We start from the raw sequence: 24,493 nt of genomic DNA on the forward strand, positions 1-24,493 counted from the left end.
CGAGAGGTGTTATGTGATATGGGGTTAGGGGGAAGGAGAGGGAGTCACTGCTTAGAAGGGGCAGCTGCCTTAGCCACTCCATCGCTAATCATAACTATAGAATTGATTTCCTTCTGTATGTACCCCTCGAGTATCCTTGGGATGCTGGGGTTGCTGCTATTGCCTCTGAGAGGAGGAAAAGGCCTACAGGGAGATGGCTTTGGCCACGCCACAAAACTGTGTGAGGCAAAAAGTGGAACACGGGGGATGGTGACTAGAGAGCCCCCATTGCTTTGGTTGTATCTGTGTCTTTTTTAATTTTCTCCAGCATCTGACGAAATTGTGGGCTGAACAGGTGTTCTCCATCAAACAGCATGCTGATCAGATGCTTTTGAACCTCTGTCTTAAAGCGAGAGACACAAAGCCAACATGCTTGCGTATGAGAACATTGGAGTGTACTCCCCTGGCAGCGGTGTCAACCGTGTCGAGGGTGCATTTAATGAAGGTGTTGGAGATGGTCTGCCCTTCCGACACAATCTTCTAACCCTGCTGCCTGTACTGATCAAGGAGGTGTTCTATGAGCTTTCCCATTTCATCCCATTAGGCACAGTCATACCTTGCTAACAGACCTACAAAATATGCAATGCACTAATGAGTCGCCGATTGGGTGGGAACTCTTTTCCCTGCAGCGTCAATTGTTTTCAACTTTGTTAATCAGAGAGTGGGGAGTTCCCGGTTCCCTGTTTGTTGGCTCGCTTGTGGGCAGCATGGACCAACAACGGGTCTGGAGGAAGTTGGCTTCTAATGTAGGGTGGGTCAGATGGTGAAGGCTTATACTTTTTGTCAAGCCTTGGGGTGAAAACTCTGGCGTTCACTGTCTTTAAATACCTCCTGTATTGGCTTAAGCATGCCCTTAAGCAATGGCAGGAATTGGGTGGCCCACTGCATGCGGGAGAGCGTGTCCACCACGAAGTCCTCTACAGGTATGGAGTGTAAAACTATTTTGTGGAAGGTAGCTGCTCTTTGAATAACCTTATGGCAAGAGGTGGTGCAGTCTGGAGGGGGAAGTTTAGCAGAGTATAGGTCAGGGTCGCTGGGCCCTGGAGGGACCACTTCATAATCACCCCTGGAGTCATCCTTGGGATCCTTTCCCTCCACATATGATGAATGGGTAAACCCCTGTGGCCCAGAAGGCACTTGTTGTGGTGGAGGATGAGGTGGTGGTGGGGTTGGGGGAAGGAGGAGGGCGAGTAGGAAGAGAAAGAGGAGAAGGGCTTGAGCGCAGTGCACAGGTGCCCCTATCATGTCTCTTTCTGTGTTAGAGGTGGTGAAGGCTTCCAACACCAATTGCTCCTCAAATGTGAGCGGTTTCTTGTGAGGGGGAGTCTACTGCACCTGTGGCAGATGCTTGGCAATAATCTTGCAAGTGTGAGGGTGAATAAACAACCTTCATTGCTGAGAGTTTCGGCTCCAAGGAGGCCTTTAGTGTTGGCATTGATCCACTTCAGGGTATTGAGGGTGTTGTCTCAGTTGGCTCTGAAGCCTTAGGTCAGTGCAGACCATGGCTGTAGGCAGTGGTGGCCTGGAAGGTTGTGTCCCTGAATGTGGGCTTGAGGCCTGGCCTCCAGAGAAGCAATGAGTGCCTTGGTGTAGTGTGGTACTCAGTGTGGGCCACTACTGACATTGAGTTGCGGTCGGCTGTGGTTCAGGATTGATCTACAAGTCTTTTGCTCTAGTAATACCCTTGCAAGCTGGTAGGAGGCGTTGGTTGGATCTGCGTGATGGCAAATCCACACCGGAAGTGACATCCACGTAATCTAAATAGGCGCCACCTCAGCGTGCTGAAGTCAGTTACTTTTCACGACTTTCCACACCAGGAGCGAGGAGCCATGAAGTGCACTGACAGTGGTTTGTTTAGAACAACTAGGGCCCTGAATGGGATCAGCCCTGACCCCAAAATCCTGTCTGTATCACGGGGAGGATGGGTGGGTGGGTAAGGAATATGCGGCTAGATCATGTCTCTACCAGATAAGGTGTTACCAAAGGTAAGTAACGTATCCATCTGATAGAGACATCTAGCTCAGATTGTTGACCTTAAAACACATTCCCAAGCAATACCATCCCCGGAGGAGGTACTGCGGACAAGTTTAGATCAGGAAGTCCTGCAGGACAGAGCGACCAAAAAGACCGTCCCTAGGAACTTGACTGTCCAGGCAGTAGTGCTTAGTGAATGTGTGCAGTGGCACCCACATTGCTGCCTGACAAATGTCAAGGACTAAAACACCACATTGCAGAGCTATGGTCGCAGTCTTAGCGCTGGTGAAATGAGCGTGGAAGCCCTCAGGGTTGCTGTTTCTTGGCCAGAGTATAGCAAATTTTGATGCAGGGATCGACCCATCATGAGATAGTCTTCTGATCTACATAACCTTTCATTGATCCAACGTACCCCACAAAGAGTTTGTCCACCTGGAACTCTTTAATGCTCTCAAGGCAGCAGGATAACGCTCTTTTTAGGCCCAGACAGTGGAGTTGCTCCTCCTCTTTAGAGGGGTGCGGAGGAGCATAGAAAATGGGCAAGGTGACTGATTGTCTCACGTGGAATGGTGTTACCCCTTTCGGTAAGAAAGAGGACCAAGGTCAAAGCACCAACCTATCAGGGAAGATGGTCAAGTAAGAAGGCTTCGATGACAGAGCCCGCAATTCGCTCAACCTCCTGGCAGAAGTTACTGCCATTAAAAAGGCTGTTTTGATGGAAAGCAGCCAGAGGGGGCAGTTGTACAGCAGTTCAAATGGAGCGCACATTAGAAAGGTGAGAACCAAATAAAGGTCCTACTGAGGCATGATGGATGGGGCAGGTGGAAACATATGTACAAGCCCCTTAAGAAATGTATTTACAATAAGGCATCTAAATAAGGAGGGTTGGTCTGGCAGTCTAAACAAAGCAGACAGGTTCGTAAGTCACCCTTTGAGAGTGGCCAGGGCAGAGCCCAGCTGGGCAAGGGTCAAAATAAAGAGAAGGACTTGAGAGAGAGAGAGAGAGAAAATCAGAAAGAGGATCAATAGACCATTTTGTACAATATTTGACAAATGTTTGCCACCGTCAGGCGTACACAGATGTGGTAGAGGGATGCCTGGCTGCTAAAAATCACATGACCGACTTCAGGAGAAAGATCAAAAGTGGTCAACTGCCCCCGCTCAATCTCCATAAAAGAAGGCATAGAGTTGACCAGTTCAGGTGGAGGACCCTCCCCTGCTGCTGAGACAGATGATCGTTCTGAAGGGGCAGGCTGATCAGAGGATTCATGCTCAGTTGGAGAAGCTTGGGATACTAGACTCTCCATACCCAGTGTGAAGCCATAAGAATGACTTGGGCCTGGTCGCTCCTGATCTTCTTGAGCGCACTGGACAGGAGTGGTCTGGCCAGAAAGGCATACAGGAGACCTGAGCTCCACTCAAGATGAAAAGTGTAGCTGAGCAAGTGCTGCCTTGGAAACTCCAATGCACAAAACTGTTGACACTGGGTCTTCTCAGCAGAAGCGAACAGATCTAACCAAGGCTTCCTTCACTGCTGAAAGAGACCTTGCACCGCCACCGAATGGAGATGCCATTCGTGATACGCTAGGCACTGATGGCTGAGTTCATCTGCCCTGGCGTTCAGGGAACCTGCTAGGTGTTGAACCACCAGGGAAATGCCATGATGTTCCAGCCATGTCCAGAGATGCAGGTCCTCTTGTCAAAGGTTCCAGGACCTCACCCGCCCAGTTTTTTGCAGTACCACATGGCGGTGGTGTTGTCCATAAACACCTGAACAAGCTTTCCCTTGATGAAAGTAAGAAAAGCTATCAATGCCAAGAGAATCGCTCGGAGCTCCAGCAAGTTGATGTAGAGTTTGGATTAACCCAGGGAACAGAGTCCTCTGATTGCCACCTCTACCATATGGCCTTCCCATTCCAGGGGTGATGCATCTGTCACTACTGTGAGATCTAGTAGGGGAAGAGAGAGGGGTCTGCCTCTGATCCAATCGCGGTTGGTCAGCCACCGCTACGGGTCCTGTACAGTTCTCTCTGAGATCTGGACCTAGTCGAAGAGATTCCCTTGATACTGCACTCACTGGAACTTCAGGACCCACTGCAGAGCCTGTATATGCCAGCTGGCATGTTTCACTAGCAGGATGCAGAAGGCCATGAGGCCTAGCAGCCTCAGTCAGTCTCACCGATATCCAGGATAGAGGATGAAACATTGGTATCATAACCTGAATATCCGGACTCACCGCTCGGGATGATGGGCTCGAAACTGCACTATGTCTGGAACATAAAAGAGAGCATCTGAGAAGGAGTCCGGTGTGACTTCGGCTCGTTGATAGTGAACCTCACAGAAAGCAGGAGATTCGTTGCAGTCTGGAGGTGGGAAAGCACTACTGGGGCAAGCTTGCCTTCAACAGCCAGTCGGTGAGATTGGGTAAGACTGGCACCCCTGATCTGTGCATATGAGCTGCAACCACTGCCATCACATTGGTGAACACCCGAGGGATGCTGGTAAGGCCAACGGGGAGCAATGTGAACTGAAAGTGCTAGTTGTCTACCGTGAACCTCAGGTAGTGTCAATGGGCGGGCAGGAAAGGAATGTGAAAATAGGCATCCTGCAAGTCCAATGATACCATCCAGTCTCCGGGGTCTAGGGCAAACAAGAACTGAGCCAAAGTGAGAATGCTGAACTTTTACTTTTTTGAGGGAATAGTTGACGGCTCACAGAACTAATCTAGGATGAAGGCACTTGCCTTTTTCAGGACAAGAAAGTAGCGGGAAAAGCATCCACAGCCTAATTCTGGCTCGGGAACACTCTCTATGGCTCCCTTGGCCAAGAGAGTCCCGGCGTCCTCCTAAAGCAAGGCCAGATAGTCCTCAGTCAGCCAGTCATAAGTCGGAGGCATGAAGGGAGGGGTAGTCTTAAAAGGTAGGGAGTAGCCCTTTCAGACTATCTGAAAAACCCACTTGTCCGATGTGATGTGTTGCCAGTTGTGGATGTGATGGCTGATCCTGCCACGAACCGGCTGCCCGTGATCTTGAAGGGCTGGACTAAGAAGGTTTAGAGGCTGCAGGGGGAGGAGTGGACTGACTGGACTTCTGGCCGTCAGACCCACAGGATCAAAAGGAGCCGTGGCCATGAGTGTGCAGAGGTTGCTGAAGTTGCACAGTCTTGTTGTGGGGATATGGCTGGCGTGGCTGAAAGTCCCTTCCGCGGCCACGAAAGGGGAAAAAAACAGATGGGTGGTCCCTGAGAGGCCCAAGGGCTTGGCTGTAGCCCGCGAGTCCTTAAAGCGCTCCAGAGCCAGGTCTGCCTGGTCTCCGAAGAAACGGGTGTTATAAATGGGCATGTCCATAAGGGAATCCTAGACATCCCCAAGCCAGAAGTTCTCAGACAGGCTTGGCATTGAACAGCCAGTGTTGATGACATTGTTCTGCCCAGCGAATCGGTGGTGTCTAGCCCACAACGAATGATGAACTTGGCCGCATCTCTCCTGTCTGATAGCCCTTGGGAGAGAAAGGCTTGGGTTTCCTCTGGAACCTGTAGCAGCACTTGCGCAACCGTTTCCCACAAGGAGTGAGCGTAATTGCCCAATAAGCATCTAGTGGTCACTGACTGCAATGCAAGGCTGGCAGCAGAAAAACATTTTCTTGCCCAAACTATCCAGCCTCTTGGATTCCCTGTCTGGGGGTGCGGAAAATACGCACCCTCTGAGGCAGAGACTTGGACCACCAAGCTCTCAGGGTGGTTGGTGAGAAATTTCGGGTCACCCGGTGCAGGGAGATGGCGGCAGGCGATTGTCCTGGGCTTGGACCAGGTTCAAAAAAGGACATCAGTCAAGGCCTTGTTGAAAGGCAGGAGTGGTTCGGAGGAGACTCCCGGATGCAGGACCTCTGTCTGGGGATCATTGATCCTCACTGAGGCAGTGTTTGCTAATTGAACTAGCTTTTGAACCACAGAAAAAAATAAAAGCCATGAAATTCACTTAAAAATTAAGTTGATGGGAAGTGAAAAGTGTCTATAACAAAAAACATGAAACAAAATAGTTAAGGCAGTAAGTTAACCTTAACTTCGGCACCTACCATTCCATCTTCACAATAAACACCCAAAACCACATTTTATATTCTAAATGAGCTTTTTTTTTCTTTTTTACATCTGTGCCTCCCCACTGAATCCTTATGGATTCTGGGGACTCCCTTTGAGTCATTATTGGAAGTTGTGGACCCCCCTGGTCTAATCAATTGTTAGAATTTGAGCTTCAAAACAATTAACCAAAATATAAAAAGTATACGCCGAAGAAATGCTCAAATATTTAAATATATTGTTAAGTTCATAATCAAATAGAGAAAAAGTTTCACATTTTCGCTTCTTTATTTGTATATACTTTATTAAATTTAATGCATTAATTTTAATATTATTTAATTTTGTAAGACAGTCGCGGGCCCCCTAAGTAGGCCTCGTGGACCACCAGGGTTCCTCGGACCACAGGTTAAGAACCAATGTTCTATATTAAATAGCAAATTATATAGGTAATCCTTATAAATCAATACGATCACACCCAGAAGAGCCTAATACATGAAACAGAAACATCGAATAAATAGTTCACGCCCATGTACCGTTATAAGAGTAAAGAAAAGTGCAGGAAAAATCAAAAACCCACACATCTTGTCAATATTATACACCTTGAATAAATACAACAGCCTTATTGTCAATTACAGTCTTATCTCACTCTTAACTTAAGTGAATCATTCAAAGCCTCAGACAATGAGCAACAAGGTCATATTACACATGCAGGCCACCTTTTACATCTAATAATGGGGACGGGAGTCAAGATAAAAAATGTACCCCTATTTGTTTTATTTCTCTGTTAAACATAGCTTGAAACATTTTTGCCAAGACTAACCAAAATACAGTTTACATTTGCAAGTAAAAGGAACGCACATTTGCGGAGGACTCCAGCAAATCTGACCTGCTGCCTTAAAGAGATGCACACTACATGCCTGCCTGACCAGCCCACCAAGGAGGCGGATACTGAGTCCCACATGATACATGTAGGGCAAACCGGTACTCAACTTGGACCACTGTTGCATGCTTTCATTTTTCCCACAACAAACTGTGGTGCCGAAGAGCCAATAAACTTTTTCAAAACGTCATGAGCATACAATGAGAACTTTGATAGCCTTTGGCCCAAAACAGAGTGAGCTAATCAGTCTCGCGTTAGGCACTTAAGGGGACTGATCCCTAAAAATTACATTTTTTAAATTAAGTAATGAAAGGAATTTAAGAAAAGAGCTGACTTTACAACTGTACTTTGCTTTTTTAAACTAGTACTGTACTGATGTATTTTAAATCTAATAAATATGAAGTTGATCCACATGTATTACCACAAAAGTATTTTAATAGAATGCAGAAGTAGTGACCACAAAAAGGAGCTTTCCTTCTCTGTGACATGAACAGAATCAAAAAGATTATTGACCGAGTTAGTCATGCGACAACTTTTTTGTGCAGCTCTTTGGGTAGTTAAACTAGAAAGTCATTGCCAAGTAGTACCTACTACAGGAATAAGCCTGGGGTAGTGTGTTGACTACACCTTGGTATTCCTTAAACGCTTGAACTGTAAAACAGCTTTTGGAAGTCTCTTTTGTATTGCACGCTTACTGAGCACACACAGTTTTGTAGGTGTACCTATGAAAGCTGAATCTACATCTAGAACAAAAACCATTACTTTGTGAGAGTACTTTTCGGAGGCCTGTTTGATTATGCAAATCGTTACTTTAAACACGTTTCTTTAAAGAATGTAATGAATAATTGCATTTACACGTTCCTGTTGTAGTTCCAATAAAAATTTAAAGAACAGTGTGCTGGTAGCTTTTTAACAACTCTACAAAAATAAATTACTTTCCAGAAGAGGCTTTTTAAAAAGTCAACAATGATGGCCTCAGTGACTGGCTAAATGAATGGTTTAGGAAAACAATAGCTGAGCAAGGCATATGCCAACCTGCTTTCCACCTACCACCATTGCATAAAAAAAATAGCTTTTTCCTAAAGTAGTTGGAAACAGACTATTTGTTACACATTGTACAGAACAAGTTATTTACCTTCAATGACATTCATTCTGGTGGATACTCTAACTGCAGATTCTTCACCTTGTGAACATTCCCCAAGCATGAAACTGGATTTGAAAACATTAAAGGAGTGTTCCTGCGTGCTAAAAGGTAGTGTTGTGAAGCTCGGCATCAACGCCATACCGTTTCGGAAGTGACTAGCAGAGTTGCATATAACTGTCACCCATGTGCAATAACATGAGTTAATTTTTTAGACTGTTTGCACACTCAGATGCAGAGCCTATAAGGACCAGTGTGCAGTTTAAAAACAAAAAAATCGGGACCTATTTAGATGGAACGAGTGTCCTAGTTCACAGAACGGGGAGGTGGGAGGGTCGGTGAGTAATCTATGGTTAAATAGATTATCCCCCAGAAAGAGCTTTACCCAAGGTAAGTAACTTGTTCGAATGATTGATACTTCTAACTGCAGACTCCTCACCTAGTGAATAGATACAATAGCAGTACCACTACAAGTGGTGAGTATATGAACTGGCTCAAAGCAAAAAGTCCTGCTGAACCAAGCAGGCAAAATACCTCTTCGACAGACCACGCTACTGAAGGTGTTGTGCATTGTGAATGCATGTCCTGCCGGCCACATAGTAGTCTGTCTAACTTAAGAAACCTTATTCGATCTTTACAAGTAAGATCATAAAAGTACATAAAAACAGTTTAGTCAAAACCCAATGCAGTGAACAACATTTCATTTACAAATTCATCCTCATTCAGTTGTCAGAACGGAGCACATTTTGAATGTCCCAGAAATTAAGACAGTATTCACATACAATCATCTGAAATGTTGAGTAAAACACAAGTTAGCTAAAAAGAATATGAAAATAATCATCTAAGGTCCAGATCCAGCGGTTTCCTTTTGCTCATGCACGCCCAACAATACCGAGCCACTGCATAGCAAACTTAGGGATAGGGCAATGACTTTAAAAAATATAGTGCTACTCAACACTGTCTCAGGTTAAACTGCTGTAAAATCGGGACAGTATATTCCTTCCTTTATTTTTTATACAAACCACAGAAAAACATTAAATGGAGACCAGACTGAGGCGAATTCCCGTCACAAGGGCAGTGTGATAGATCAGTGTTTAAATCTTTTTGACGGGAAACCATCATTAGTGGAAGGAGATTCAGACGGAAGCTATTTAAAATAAACTTGTGTTGCGAGAACAGGCTATCCACTAAATATGAATAGCCACCCTCTACCAGGAGACGGACTAATTGGTAGGCAAGAACCAACTGTTTACTATGATTCTTCTCTGCTCTGAGGTATTGGTCCTCTTAATAAAAATATCCACCAGTTTTTCCCTGGATATTTTTTTGCAAGATAATGGATCTTTAAATAATTCTACTTGTTCCATATTTGTCAATTTCCGCTCTACATAAATTAGCCATCTAATCTTACCGTGGTTCTCCAATTTTAGGCAGTCTCTAATGATGTTTTGAGTTAAGATCAGAGTGTCCCGCCTCCAAATGGAGCGCCAGAGGAGAACTGGGGCCAATTTAATTGAGTCGGTGATGGAAGGTAAATCCAACTCAATATGGACCAAAGACTTAAAGAACTTATTTTCAATGACTTGCAAAGAATCAATAGGGGCCGTTCTCCAAGCCCCTGCCCCATGTCTCAGCAGACTTTGCTTTGGCTTGGTAAATGTTCTTGATGAGGTCTAGTAGGTTTGAACCCAATTTCTGGGAGAAGACCTTAATCACTGTTAAACTTCTCTCAAGTCCCAAGACTCTTCCCTCCACCAGTTGTTGCCACGTCTGATTTTTATCAAGGAGGATCACTAAGTAAAGGAAGGAAACCACTATGCCAATTTTCCCCGAGTCCATATAGAAACTGGGTGTTTTATCTCCTTTTCCTACCCCTACCGCAATTACGAAGGATTTCGTTTGATTGACTTGGAGGTCCAATGAGGCCATAAAGGACATATAGGCTGAGATGAGAGTCTGGAGGCCTAGCCCTGTTCTAGCGATCAGTACGGCATCGTCAGCATAAGCCAGGATGGGCAATGAGAGAGAATTGACCACAGGGACATCCAAAGTTGTAGTCACCGGCACCTTTTCTACTCCGTTCGTATAGACAGTAAAAAGGAACGGAGCCAGGACGCATCCCTGCCTTACCCCCACTTAAGACCTTAAAAGGGCAGGTACATTCCCAATTTACCCCATGACGCAGATGCAGTAGCGGCTGAATATAACTGCCGTGTAAAGTTGATAACCGCTTGATCACAGCCCATCTCCTCCATTATGTACCTATGTTTGGAGTGGGAAACACAATCAAATGCTTGCGAAAGATCCATGATTGCAAGATAAGAGTTTCCTACCCTTCGCTCTGGTATATTTATCCATTATCAAAGAGAGAGTCAGTGCCTTTTTCTCCCTGGAACCTGTACTGTGTTTGCATTAGAAGGTTTTTCTCCTTTACCCATAACTTCAGCCTTGATAGGAGTCGGCCCATTAATTTTGCTGTAGTAACTATGAGAGAAATTGGACTGTAATTCTTAGGACACCACCTACCACCGTTCTTATATATCGGAACAATTATACTAGATTTCAAGGACCCTGGTGGGCCTACCCGGCCTATGTTGTTAAAAACATTGGTTAATAAGGGTACCCAAAGGTCTAAGTTGTCCTGAAAGAAATCTATCAGAACCCCATCTCGGTCTCGTGCTTTCCTTTGGGATCAGGCTCCCAACCCATCCCTTACCTCTCCAGGCGAGAAGGATAATCTGTCTTGGTCAGTAGGATAAATGATGGAAACGGGTCTTGGAGCTGGAGTATTGGGAGAAAAAATAATCACAAAGTGGGCCACCCAATCTTCTTCACCCACATTGGTATTTAGAGATGGCTCCCCCTTAGGTTTAAAATAAGGAGAGTTAATTAATTTCCCAAATTCTCTATTACTGTTTTTGGAAGCTTGCTCAAGCTTGGTCATGTTTCTTCCCTCAAAAATCTTTCCCTTTTCTGTCTTACCTCTTTACACTCCTTCCTAGTATAAGAGATTTGAGCCCGGTTTCTAGGTTGGTTATTTAATGCTTTATAGAGAGCCTTCTTTGCTTGTGTGCATGGAGTATCAAACCAACCTTTAGATTTCCCAGAATTGGATGGCTTTTGACGGGTACGTGCCCTTTTTAAAAGATCTTCAAAGGAGGAAATTAAGTCTACTGATGATAATTCTTGGTCTAGACTGTTAATAATACTTTGTAGCGATTTACCTATCACCTCTGGTACCAATTTGTGTATATCTATTTGGGTCCACTTTAACTGGTAACCGTTTATCCTGGCCAGTACAGGGGATCGAATTGTCTGGTACTCTACCTCCTTCATAGGTGGTAAGAGTAACCCGCACGTTAATATTGCATGATCACTTAGGGGTGTAAATTGGACAACCAGGTCAGTGAGCCTACCCATAATAGAATTGGAGATCATTATATAATCAATAGTTGATTCGCAAAGTTCCCGGGAGTACGTTTTCTGTAGGGGATCCTTCAAATTACCGATTAAGGTCATATTTCTGGTAAAAAGAAGCCTATTTAAGGAGCAACCATATTTATTGTGCGAAAAAAAACTGATACATCGGATATCCCCGCAAATCTACTAGGCCGCAAATTCTGTGTTGGCTAAACTTACAAGGGTGGACATTAAAATTGCCTACCCAAAAGATACATAGGGATTTATTTTTCCCAATCTCTTTATTGGTCTTGTCGATTGCCCTGTTTACCTTCTCCTACTAAATGAATGTGCGGTCCAACATTGTTAATATAGTAGTTGATTAGGAGCCAGACCCCTTGATTTCCCAATTCTAAGGTAAGTAGGTGGAAATACTGGCTTACAGCCTCAAATTTCTTACTTGCATTTCCACCATATTATTTATTTATTACGGGGTTTCATATAGCGCTGGCAAGACCCGAAGGTATCGGAGCGCTTTACAACAATTTGTAAACGAGGAAATCACACAGCATAGCAGTAGTAAACATGATGACTCATGGCGTATTGGAAGTCTTCGCGCGTAGTGCACCAATAGAAGCAAGGAAGTCAACATATTCTTGTGGTGGAGTACACAGTGACTCGAGCCGCGCCTCCTTCCTAGGGGAGGGGGATAGGAAGGGATCGGGATGGCAATGAGGCACAGATCTTAATTTGTAAACGAGGAAATCACACAGCATAGCAGTAGCAAACATGATGACTCATGGCGTATTGGAAGTCTTCACGCGTAGTGCACCAATGGAAGCAAGGAAGTCAACATATTCTTGTGGTGGAGTACACAGTGACTCGAGCCGTGCCTCCTCCCTAGGGGAGGGGGAAAGGAAGGGGTCGGGACGGCAATGAGGTAGAGGTCTTAATGTCACTGTCTGTCTGCTGCAGAGTGCAAGCATTGTGTGTTTAGGCGGCAGCTATCCTTTCAGGAGAGAACGATTGAGGAAGAGGTCTTGGAGCTGCCTTTTGAATTTTGGAAATGAGGGGGTGGTCCTGATATGGACTGGGAAGGAGTTCCAGATTTTGGGCGCATTTATAGAGAAAGGATCGGGATGCGGTTTTTTGTTTGTACTCCTGAGGCTCCTTGTCTGACCAGCCTTCTCGAGTTTGGAGGCCAGGTAGGTGGGTTTCCCTGTGTGCAGGGCTTTGTGCGTGAGGCAGGCAGCTCTGAAGTTGGCACGCATTCCCACTGGGAGCCATTTTAACTCTCTGAGTGCGGGCAAGATGTGTTCGAATTTCTTTATTCCTGTGACCATTCTTGCTGGTGCGTTAAGGGTTGATCTAAGGGGCGCTAAATGTGATTTTGCTGTACCTGTGAGGGTTGCATTCCCGTAGTCTAGTTTAGATAGCACCAGTGATTGAGTAGCTTGTTTGAGGTTGTTAGGCGGAATGAAGGGTTTTATTTTGTTTAGTAATTTCAGGTTGAGGAAAGTGCTCTTTGCGGTGTTCTTGATGTGTTTGACTATGTCTAATTTTGGGTCCAGGGTGATTTCCAGCGATTTTACTGAGTAAGCCAAGGTGAGATTGCCTTTGAGAGCATCGATTGCTTTTAGCCATTTTGGGACTTGGGGAAATTTATGTTAGGAGTCCCCCCCTTAGCCCTCTCTGATACTGAAGGTACGGCCGTTGTTTGAAATGAGCGGTAGCCATTTATATAAATAGTAGTCTGTCAAATGTCGAGGAAATGTACTCTGCGTGCAAGCACAGTGGTAGTAGCCTTAGCTCTGATGGCATGAGCCCATAAGACCTCTGAAAGCTGTTTCTTTGCCAGTGCATAGCAGATCTTTATGCAGAGAACAATCCATGGGGAGATGGTCCGCTTTTAAATTGCTTTACCTTTCCTTACCCAGAAAGACCCACTAAGAATTGATCATCCATCCAATGTTCTTTGGTGCATCAACAGCTTAGAGTTCTCTTGGGGTCCAAACAAAGTCTCTCTTACTCCTTAGACGGTTGAGGTATGGAAAAGAATGCCGGAAGGGTGATAGCCTGATTCACATGAAAGGGAGTCACCATTTTCGGTAGAAAGGGAGCTTGAATCCTCAACACCAACGTATCTGGAAAAGGTATGTTTTTATAAGATGGATACACAGAAACAGCCTGCAGCTCACTCACACGTTTAGCTGATGTTACAGTGTCAAAAGCTTTAATGGACAAGTATGATGATGCAGCTCAAAAGGTATGCACATCAAAATAGCAAGAACTAAGTTCAAGCCCACTGCGGCATCACAAAGGGTGTTGGTGTATACAAATGTTGGAAACCTTTCAAAAATCTTATTACAACAGGTGAGACTTAAAGGCAGCTCATTTAGCAACTATGAAAAGTAGCCTTTAACAGTGCCTACGGCAAGTTCTTGCTGAGGCAGGAACAATATGAAAAACAACTTCAGATAACTTGGTAAGTAGTGGGCCAATTTGTCTGGTTTCGCACCAAGCCACAAAATTATCCTGACAGGCAAACACAGATTTTGTGGAGGTACTCTTCGCTGTCAAGATGACATCAACAACCTCAAGAGGAAATGTCCAAAGAAATCGACTGCCACCGCTCAATCTCCAAGCACGGAGATGCAAAATGTGCAGGCCCAGTGCGCAGTATCCTGTCCTGCTGTTACAACAGAAGATCCTCCTGAAACTGCAGCTTTATCAAAGGACGCATGCTCATTCCCAAACGTTTAGGTAACACTTTCTTGGCCCAATCCGGTGCCACTAAGATGACCTAGACCCAGTCAGAACTCATGGTAGTAGGGGCAGCAGACAAGAGTCCCGAACTCCATAATAGACTGAATGCATCTCTGTGAGAGCTGCTTGGAAACTACTGTGCACAAGTCCTGACATTGGGCGTTCTCTGCAGTGGCGGAAAGATTAAGCCAGAGTTCTCCCCATTGATGGAAGATGTCTTGCACCACTCTGGGTGCAACTGCCATCCGTGATCCGCTAAGTGTCAGCAGATGAGTTTGTCCTCACTAGCATTTAGAGATGCTGGAACATTTCCTGACAGTCTAGCCACGTCCTGTGGTGTAGAGCCTCCTGACAGAAGTCAGGGCGCCACCAGCTCTGCTTGCTCCAGTACCACATGGCGGTAATGTTGCCTGTGACCACCTACAACAGCATTCCTCTGATATTTGCCAGGAAGGCCTTCAGCACCAAGTGAACCGCTTTCAACTCAAACAGATTCATGTGGTCTCCACCTCTCCCAGGTAGTCTCGCTGACCAAAAAGTGATCTACCCATCACCACTGTCAAATCAGGGTGGGTAAGGAGATGGGACTGCCAGCGAAACAATGATGGTACATTAGCTACCATTGCAGGTCTCCTCTGAAATCTGGATACAATCCAACTGATTTTCCTGGTACTGTACCCACTGGGAATTGAGGCCCAAAGACAGAGCCCGGTGTGTCATTTGGTATGTTTAACCAGAAAGATGCTGGAGTCCAACAATGCAACAGCCTCAGAGTCAACCACGCTGAAATCCAGGACAGAGACCGAAACATTAGGATCATAGCCATAATGTCCTGGACTCTCTGCTCTTGGAGAAAGGCACAAAACCCTACAGTATCCAGAATTGAACAGATGAATTTGGGAGTCAGCAAAGGAGTCAGTTATGACTTTGGCACGTAGCTAGTGAACCCTAACAATGTTAGAAGGTTTGTCATCTGGAGATGGTTGAGGACTGCATGGGGCAAGCACGCCTCCAGCAGCCAGTCGTCAAGTTGTGGAAAGACAGGTACCCTGTTCTCCAAAGGTGTGCTGTGACCACCGCCATCACTTTTGTGAACTCCCGAGGGGCACTGGTGAGACCAAAATGAAGCACTGCAAACTAAAAATACTCCTGGCCCACTGTGAACTGCAGGCAGCACATGCGGGCCTGCAGGATGGGGATATGGAAATAATCATCCTGCATGTCCAGAGCCACTATCCAGTCTAGGGCAGACAGGACCTGGGTTAGCATGAGTGTATTGAAATTGTCCTTCTTAGAGGAAGACTTTAAGAGGCCTCTTGCAAAAGGAAGTAGCATGAATAACACCCAGTTACTACATGAGGCTGGAACGCACTCTATGGACCCTTTGGCTAAAAGGGCCTGCACTGCCTACTGGAAGACAGTTGGTCCTCCGTCAGCTGCCTTGATGGTGGTGAAAGGTGCAGCAGGGTAGGGAGAAGTGGGGGGACAAAGACCCAATGGACAATTTGGAGGACCCACATGTCTGACGCGATCGCCTGCCACCCTTGGACAAAACATTGGATCCTGCATCTAAAAGTGTGACTGCGTGTCACCAAGGACTCACTAAATCGGTTTTGCAGATGAAGGAGAGTGGGGGACTGAGTTGTTCATTGTCCCTGTTGTCCTGGGAATTGTTTTGTGAACCACAGCTTCAGCCACAAAAGAGTCGAAAAGCCTGTTGCGGCGGGATCTGACACTGGCGAAACTGAAATCCTTGACCATAGCCACAGAGAGCTCATATTTACTGGTGGAATGTCCGGTAGGGCCAGAGAGACCCAAGGAATGTACTGTGGCCCTGCTTTCTTTAAATCATTCCAGGGCATAATCCACTTTTTCAATAAAGAAATGAGAACCATCATAGGGTATTCCCAATAGGGATGCTCAGACATCCCTGGAGAAACCTGTAGATCTCAGCCAGGTGCGGCACCAAAGTGGCACACTTGTACCCATCGCCCAACCTAGGCATTCAGTCATGTCCGAGCCAGGGCAGATCACAAATTTTGCTGTCTAGTAGCCATCCTGATTAGTTAGGGTTATGGACGCCTAAAGGTCCTCTGGAGCTGCCAATAAAACTTGAACCACTGTGTCCCATAAGGCATGGGAGTAGCAGCCTAGAAGACAGCTGATGTTTACTGAGCGGAGAGCAAGGGTCGTAGAGGAAACAAGTACACTTCTATTCTCTTTGACTCCCAATCAGTTTGAGTAGTACAGAAACTGTTGGTAATTTCTAGTGGACACCTGTACTATCAAACACTCTGGAGTAGGACGTTGTGTAATTAAGTATGGATCGCCTGGTGCTGGACGATGACGTTACTACCTATCAACTGATGGTCCTGAAAACTGTTTTGCCCACGTGACCAAAGGGGAATTTGTAAGGGCCTCATTAAATGGTAGTAGAGGTTCTGTAGGGGCTTGACCAGGTTGGAGAACCTCTACCAGACCATTAGTCTTCATCTCTACAGTTGTAAGTTGTATGTCTAATACTTCTGCAACCCTTTGCATAACAACGGGAGAAGGAGGTGTTTGCCTCAGTAGCAGGACCAGGAAACAAGGCTAGTATCTTGAAAAGTATCTAGGCCACTGTCATTTTGTTTTTTTTCAAAAAGTGTTCATCATATTGTGGGGCATGAGCATCCCCTTCACCAAAATTGCCATGGTCCGAGTCCATGCAGAAAAGACTGTGCAAAGTTTGGGCCCCACTGTACGGTAAGGGCAAATTGTAAGAATTGGAAGGACTGCCTGTTGGCTGCACTCTGGTGAAAGCTGGGCTAGACCTCGGTAAAGGTAGTGTCAAGGTAGTGTTGGATTCTGCAAATTGTCCTCGGGTGTTGCCACTGGTATCGATACAAAGAAAACCAGTGCAGCGAGTGGCATTGGAACTTAAATCGGCGCCGATGTTGAACCTGATGTGGGTTGAAGGGGCACAGATGGCGCACTGAGGGTGGATACACTGGCAGCAGTCCGAATGGAGGCACCTTCAAATCTTGGGGCTCAAAGGTGCGCCATAGGGAAACGTTAAAGTGGCAAAAATGTGCAGCATGTTCTCCTTTAAGGCCACTACTTCTTGTGACGCAGCAAACAGACCTAGAAATTAAGGGTGCATAGGTACCAGACTTTGGATCATCTCCAATGAGGTTTGAGCGCAAGACCGGATGGCACACCAACACCCTCTCTGGAGTTCGAAAATGGCAAGAATGGGCCGATTCGAGTTTGGGCTTTTTCTGCTTTCTCATTTCATTTACCCGAAGACTTTGACCGCAACGAGAATCTGCTGCGGGAACAGGACTTTTCTATTGACTTCGACCAGTCATGGCGGAGGGAGGGTCTTTGATGTTAGGAGACACATCTCCTTGCAGTTCCATATGGCCTTAATACAACATAAGCATACTCTAAATCCCACCACACCCTCATCACCAGACCTCACCACATCAGCATCAGAGGAAACGCCCTCAAGTGGATCACCCCATTCCTTACAGGACACACACAAAGAATCCACCTACCACCTTTCACCTCTGAACCCCAAAGCATTATCTGCAGAAGCCACCAAGGATCCTCCCTCAACTCCACCCTCTTCAACACCTGCATGACTCCACTGGCCAACATTTCCAGTGCCCAGACTCAACATCATCTCATATACTGACGACACCCAATTCATCCGCTCTCTCACAGATGACACCGCCACCACCAGAGCCAAATTCCAGAACTGCATGCCTCCCATCACCATATCTGCTCACAATCGGTTTTAGGAATACCCCTCATACTTGAAAACATCACTGAGCTCCCCCTCGCAGAGAGGGGGGTCGTAGCCCGCATCATGACAAGGCTTCATGATGCGAGGAGGATTCCTCATGATAAAGCATGACACCTTTGGTGTGTGAAGGAAACCGTTCTTAAAAGTGAAACTCCCCACTGGATTGTTCATTCGGTTGTTCCCATTCCATTACGTCGGACCCGAGGGCTCAATGTGTATTGAGTCTTTAACTGGGGAGTGTGCCCTCGTTAGTCCATTATATCTCCTCAGGCCCCCCCTTGTGTGTATATACCAAATTCCAGAACGCCATGACCAACATCGCCTACTGGATGAGATCCAACTTACTGAAGCTGAATACGGACAAAATGGAACTGCTCATTTTGGGGAAAAATACCTCCCCTTGGGATGAGAACTGGAGGGCCACCGCACTTAGACCCCCACCTATCCCCACCATCCACATCCACAACCTCAGCATCATCCTCAACACAGAGAGCCAGGTCTACGCAGTAGCCTTCTTCTGCGTCCACACCCTCTGCATGCTTCGTAAGATCTTCAGATGGATCCCCGACACCACCAAGAAAACAGAGACTCAAGCCCTCGTCACCAACTGACTGGACTATGGAAATGCTCCCTACGCCGGAACAACCTCCCACCTCCACAAACACTACAGACTATACAGAACGCATCAGCCAGACTCATCCACGACCTCCCCATACGGACAACACCATCCTCCACCATAGCATTCTCCATTGGCTCCTCATCATGAAGCGATGCCAGTTTAAGCTACAGACGTGGGTCCCTTGCTCACTTTTCCACTGGATTCAAGCTAGCCTGGCTGATGAATGGTGTTACCCAGAAACCGGTCCCAGGATGCTGGTTTCCGGTTCAGTCAAGACCTGTCTTGGCAGTTCGGGCTGGACTGTTCCCATGAGGCACAGGGTCAAGACTGATTTGCAAATGGCTGGGTCTGAACTGAGGTGGCGAAGTGAGCTAAAGAATGATGGATTCAACTCAGATCTGTGACTGGGGATGAGTGTCTGAAAAGTTTCAGCACTCCGTCCATCATCTCCTTGTGTTTGCTCTAAGTTGGCAGGGTATGCCCAGACGTGGGTCCCTTTCTCACTTTGCCACAGGATTCAAGCTAGCCTGGCTGATGAAGGGTGTTACCCAGAAACCGGTCCCAGGATGCTTGTTTCCGGTTCAGGGAAGACCTGGCTTGGCAGTTCAGGCTGGACTGTTCCCATGAGACACAGGGTCAAGACTTGATTTGCATATGGCTGGGTCTGAACTGAGGTGGAGAAGTGAGCTAAAGAATGATGATGGATTCAACCCAGATCTGTGACTGGGGATGAGTATCTGAAAAGTTTCAGCGCTCTGTCCATCATCTCCTTGTGTTTGCTTAGTTCAAGCTACTTACCCACGACTACAGGGCCCTCCACAACATTGGACCCTCCTACATCAACCAACGCCTGACTTTCCAATAGCCAACCAGAGAACTTTGACCCGGCTACCTTGCAAACGTCCCTTGCATTCAGCAGAGCCACAGCGAGGTCATTCCTTCTCCTACCTCACTGCCAAGTCCTGGAATGACCTCCCACTCCACCTCCGAACATCCCCCTCACTTGCTGGCTTCAGGAAGGGACTCAAGAACTGGCTCTTCGACTAAGGCTCCGTACTCCTCAGCTCCTGAATACCTCCCAGGGTGATCAGCAGCGCTTCACAAATACTAATTGATTGAAAAGTGAGGGTTCGTCATAGACATCTGTTTGCAAAATTCATGCCTTGTACATTGTTGTTTTAGGGGGTGACATAGTCCCTCGTTCACTGTGTAGAAATTTAAAATGAAAAACTAAAAGTTCTTAAAGCCAAAGGAGTAGCTACTGGAGAATGGCGTCAGAGTGAAGCCGCACACCACCATGCATGCAATAGTACTGCTTTAAAGTTTACAGATCCAGTCTGACACCAGGGAAATATTTACAAGGTGAGGAATCTACAGTTAAAAGTATCCATCAGAACCTAGCTTCATTAACACTAAGATGCAAAGCATCTCATTCAGTTTAAGGGTGCAATAAAGTAATGTCCATTTAAGAACAGCAAGCATTTCATTAAACATTCAAATTTCAGAAAGAACCATTATGGTACTCAAAATACGGACAAGGAGATATGTAGGTGATCTCTAGTGATGTGTTTTGTCTACCCTATATCACATGATTAACAAAGCCTTATGTTCTGTGAACCTCTTTGGATTATCTGGCCTTAACAGTAGATCGGCTGCAAAGAAATTGAGTTTTGAAACAGGAAAGTAGTTCACAAAATGGCAATTAAAAAGTGCAGTGGGTTAACTAGGAACATTTTGGGCTATATTATTTTAATAGCAGTAATCAAGTGCAAATGCTTGGTCTTTGATTACGTCTACTACACATATACCAACTGGGTGAGGATAGGCATACTGACTATCAATATAATTTACCTATATTACTCAAAGCATAGAGGGGCCCCTCATATGGAATACCAGCTTGCTTTATTAAAGGACTTGAGCCATCTTGGTCTTAACCGTTTCCATCACAATGGTGCTATGTTGCGTCCTATGCTTCCTCCTGCGATCAGTCAATAAAACAAGGTCAAACCAATGGCTGTAAGAATAGCTGCCAACTGCTCCAGTTAAAATAAAAATTGTGTTTCATATACAGCATACATATTGAAACATCCCAGCTAAAACCTTAAAGTCATACCAAGAGAAAACTCAGCATCATAAAAATGATCTAAAATAATATCTTTGCATTACCCTTTATTTTAAAAATTGAGTTACTTTCACAATTAAATGGATTTTTCCATGGACACTACTTTGTGATTTGGGCAATACATTTAACATTTTAAGTTTATAAACAAATGAGAGGGTGAAGTAAACACATTCTTGTATCTGTATTCAAGCAGATTGGTTTAACGGAAAGAAAACTAATTGTGTAATATAAAGATACTCTCCTCTACGGACTGTTTATGTACAGTTCATATTATAAGCAAACAAAATAACTCACTGGCAAAGTAGAAAGAAGAGCCTGTTTCCTTGTTGTTTGGTATTTTGGGACATGCTGAATTTGGGGAAATAGAAAGGTAAATTAGCCTCATTATCACGTGAACCTTCAAATAATATATATTGGTCGCACGCAGTATGTCTGGGGCATGCACTGCTCGTTTCAGGTTGTTAAACGTTCCTGCTGTTAGTTTTGGATATTGGGGATTATCGTGAAGCAAACAATGGGAGCAAATAAATTTGAGTACAGAGAGAGGTTGCTGAAATGTGTTTAACTTGTTAAGCGAAACCCGAATAGTTTTTTGTTAAAAAAGAGCTGCAAAACAGGATACCATTTGACAGTCTAAAACAAAACTATGAATAATAATTGTGGTTTTGAATAAACAATGTCAAAAAACCTTAACACTTTCAAATTCCAATCTCAATTTATTTCTTAAGGAGATACAATTACAGCTTCATATGTAGGATCACTATTTCTCTGGGAAAACAGATTTTATCAACATGACTAGATAAATAAAGGGGATTATGAACATGTTAGTATCACACTTCATTTAAAGATTTGATAAACTGAACTGTCGTAAGCTTTATGTCTTTCAATAATAGAGAAATGAGGGCTTAAAAAGAGAAAAGGTTTGGTACATTTTAATTTTAGTGAAAAAGAGGTAAACTACGCCTGTGTTCAGAATGTTTCAGCTTTGCAGATACAGGATGTTTTACAGGCCAAGAAATTAATTTGAAGCAATATTAGCACTTTTGAGATACTGATTTAGAACTCTGCAGTTTGACATCATTGACAATAACATACCACAATAAAAACAGAACATCTGCGGAAGAGATTTGGACAAACAAAGACCCTCAACATCTGGGAATATTCATAAATGGTATAGAGTCATGATTTAATGTGGAGTAAATCCAAGTATGTACTAGACAACCCTTCGTTTAAGATCAACAAAGGGAAAATGAACACAGGGAGGATAACTCCGAGATCTAGGTGTAACCTGAAGGTCATAGTATAGAGAAGTGGTGTCTTGACACAATCTTACATTGTTCAGTTGAGAAAAAAGAATCCTATATCCTACAATAACATCTGGCTGCATTGGGAACAAGCTTTTACTTTCCAGGATGAACTATACAATTATTATTCATTTTAGAATTTCCGAAATTAAACAAAATCTTAAATGAAATACATCAGTTGTCTTTTTCACAGAAAATACAGGCCAATCTTGAGACATTCTACAGCATGTAAGCAAAAACATACTTGTGTGTTCTCCATAAAGATATGTAGGCATACATTTGGAATTTATAAGTCATTAATCTAGTCGAAGGCAGCAGAGCACAGTACAGGACCAAAAACAAAGAATACATTAAAGAACAATTCCTGGGAAGAGAGGAATGTAGTTCTCCATTCTCAGGGGGCTATCCATAGCATCAATGTATAGTGCTCCTTGAACTGGAATACCTTCAGCTCTTTCCTAGTCCGCACGACGATTGTGGTAATCTTGATGGATATGGTGATGCTGTTCCAGATCCGGAGTGCATATTTGGGTAATGCCATTTTCCTAGTGGCTTATTTTTTCATTTATTCATCTTCAATGTAATGTTTTTCCGTCAGCTGACATCCACCCGAGATAGTGATCTTCTCGGCCAGAGAAACGGGGTACCATCAAGATGGTTGTGTAGGTAATGCAGCGGATCTTTAATACAGTGTGGGCGTTAGAAAGTAATCTGCTTGTGGAATTCAGACTGCTGTGAACTGGCTGCAGAATGCTTGATCCATTTCAGAGGGGCTAGCACTGTGTCAGGGAGGCTGTGGCACAAGGCGATGTCATCATCCACACGCAAGAATGTGGAACTTGGATTGAAGTTCTGAACTCACTTTCCAAAATGAATGGATTACCTTCCTTTAGTAAGGAGTGCTAGTAAAAGGCATTGTTCACATTCTTGGTGAAGCACTTCTTCGGCGTGAGGTTATTGACAAAGGGTGAATCTGAGGACCTGCCACACAGTAATAGTCGACGGTTGAATCCGTACAGTTCATTACACAGAGCTAGAACTTGACTAGTCTACTGTTTTTCAAGAACAGAAGTAATTTGGTTCTAGTGGGGTCACATTTTAGGCAAGTGTGGGACATTCAGCGACTGGATAACACACAGGCAGTGTTTGAGACTTCGGCTGTATGGATTGAGCAAACATACATGGAAAGCTGCATGTCAGTGTAAGAGTGAAGTTTAATGAAGTTGTCAGTCAGAAGAGTTCCCAACACCTCAATGGAGATGTTGAAGATAATGGAAACAGATCGGATGAATAAGTTACTTACCTTTGGTAACGCCTTATCTGGTAGAGACAGGATTCAGCTACAGATTCCTTATCTTAGAATTCTCCCCAGGTGCTAGACTGGATCCGGAAATGTTTGTCCAGCCGTACCTCTGCTCGTTGGAAGTGGGCGTCGAGCAACTCCGTAGCGACGTCCATATAAGTCCTTCTCTGACACGCTGACGTGAATTTCTTCTGCGACTACCTTTCATGTGGAGCCACTTTTAGAAATAGCATATGGAAACAGTGAGAACAAAAAGAAGGAAAATGCTACTTACGAGTATGCATCTGTTCTCGGCATGTAGAGCTGCAGATCTACACACTAAGCATAGATCGCCATCTGGTGTTGGGCCCGGATGTTTACACTTGTTTTTGTTTTGGAAGAGTCTTTGGAAGTCACAAGATAGGTGACTCCTCCTTTGGATGATAGTGCGCATGGGCATCGGCTCCATCTTCAGATTGTTTTTCGCCAGCAGGGAAATGATGGAGTTTTGTGAGAAACGGATAAGATGCCCATGTATGCTGTAAATAAGATAATACTGGAACAGATAAAGGTAGACGTGGAGGTGGGTGGGCGTGTGTGGATCCGTAGCTCTAGATGCCAAGAACAGATGCATACTAGTAAGTCGCATTTTCCGTTCGAGGCATATGAGCTGCAGATCACACACTAAGCATAGATTGTATAGCAGTACCCCTCCTTAGCGGCGACCACCAGTATCTGTTGAAGTGGTTTGAAGGAAAATGCAACTTACCAGTATCCATCTGTTCTTGGCGTGTAGAGCTACAGATCCTCACACTTGCATTAGATCGTCATCTGGTGTTGGGCTCGGATGCTTGCACCTTGTTGGTGTCTTGGAAGAAGTCTTTGTAGTCACGAGATAGGTGACTCCTCCCTTGGACGATAGTGCGCATGGGCATGGACTCCATCCTTAGATTGTTTTTCGCAATGATGGGAAATAATGGAGTTAGTAGAAAGAAAAAGATGTCCATGTGTGTATATCTAAGTAAGATAGAACTGGAACAGATACAGGTCCCAGGGAGGTGGGTGGGTGTGTGAGGATCAGCAGCTCTACATGCCAAGAACAG

General features: G+C 45.0%; 1 protein-coding gene across 17 annotated transcripts in view; it reads right to left on the reverse strand.

Moving 5' to 3' along the window:
- ATXN2 (ataxin 2) overlaps positions 1 to 24,493 on the reverse strand; it is a 1,509,788-nt gene that overhangs the window by 208,577 nt on the left and 1,276,718 nt on the right. For 12 of the 17 annotated variants that reach the window (XM_085634789.1, XM_085634788.1, XM_085634779.1 and 9 more), the window contains one exon: positions 21,099 to 21,152. The exons of the other annotated variants lie outside the window; for them this stretch is intronic. In XM_085634789.1, coding sequence (XP_085490915.1) covers positions 21,099 to 21,152 — 54 coding nt within the window. The remainder of the gene's footprint in view (positions 1 to 21,098; positions 21,153 to 24,493) is intronic. 17 annotated transcript variants of the gene reach the window in all.

Source organism: Triturus cristatus, chromosome 11 (assembly GCF_964204655.1).
Source record: "Triturus cristatus chromosome 11, aTriCri1.1, whole genome shotgun sequence".
Classification (NCBI taxonomy): domain Eukaryota; kingdom Metazoa; phylum Chordata; class Amphibia; order Caudata; family Salamandridae; genus Triturus; species Triturus cristatus.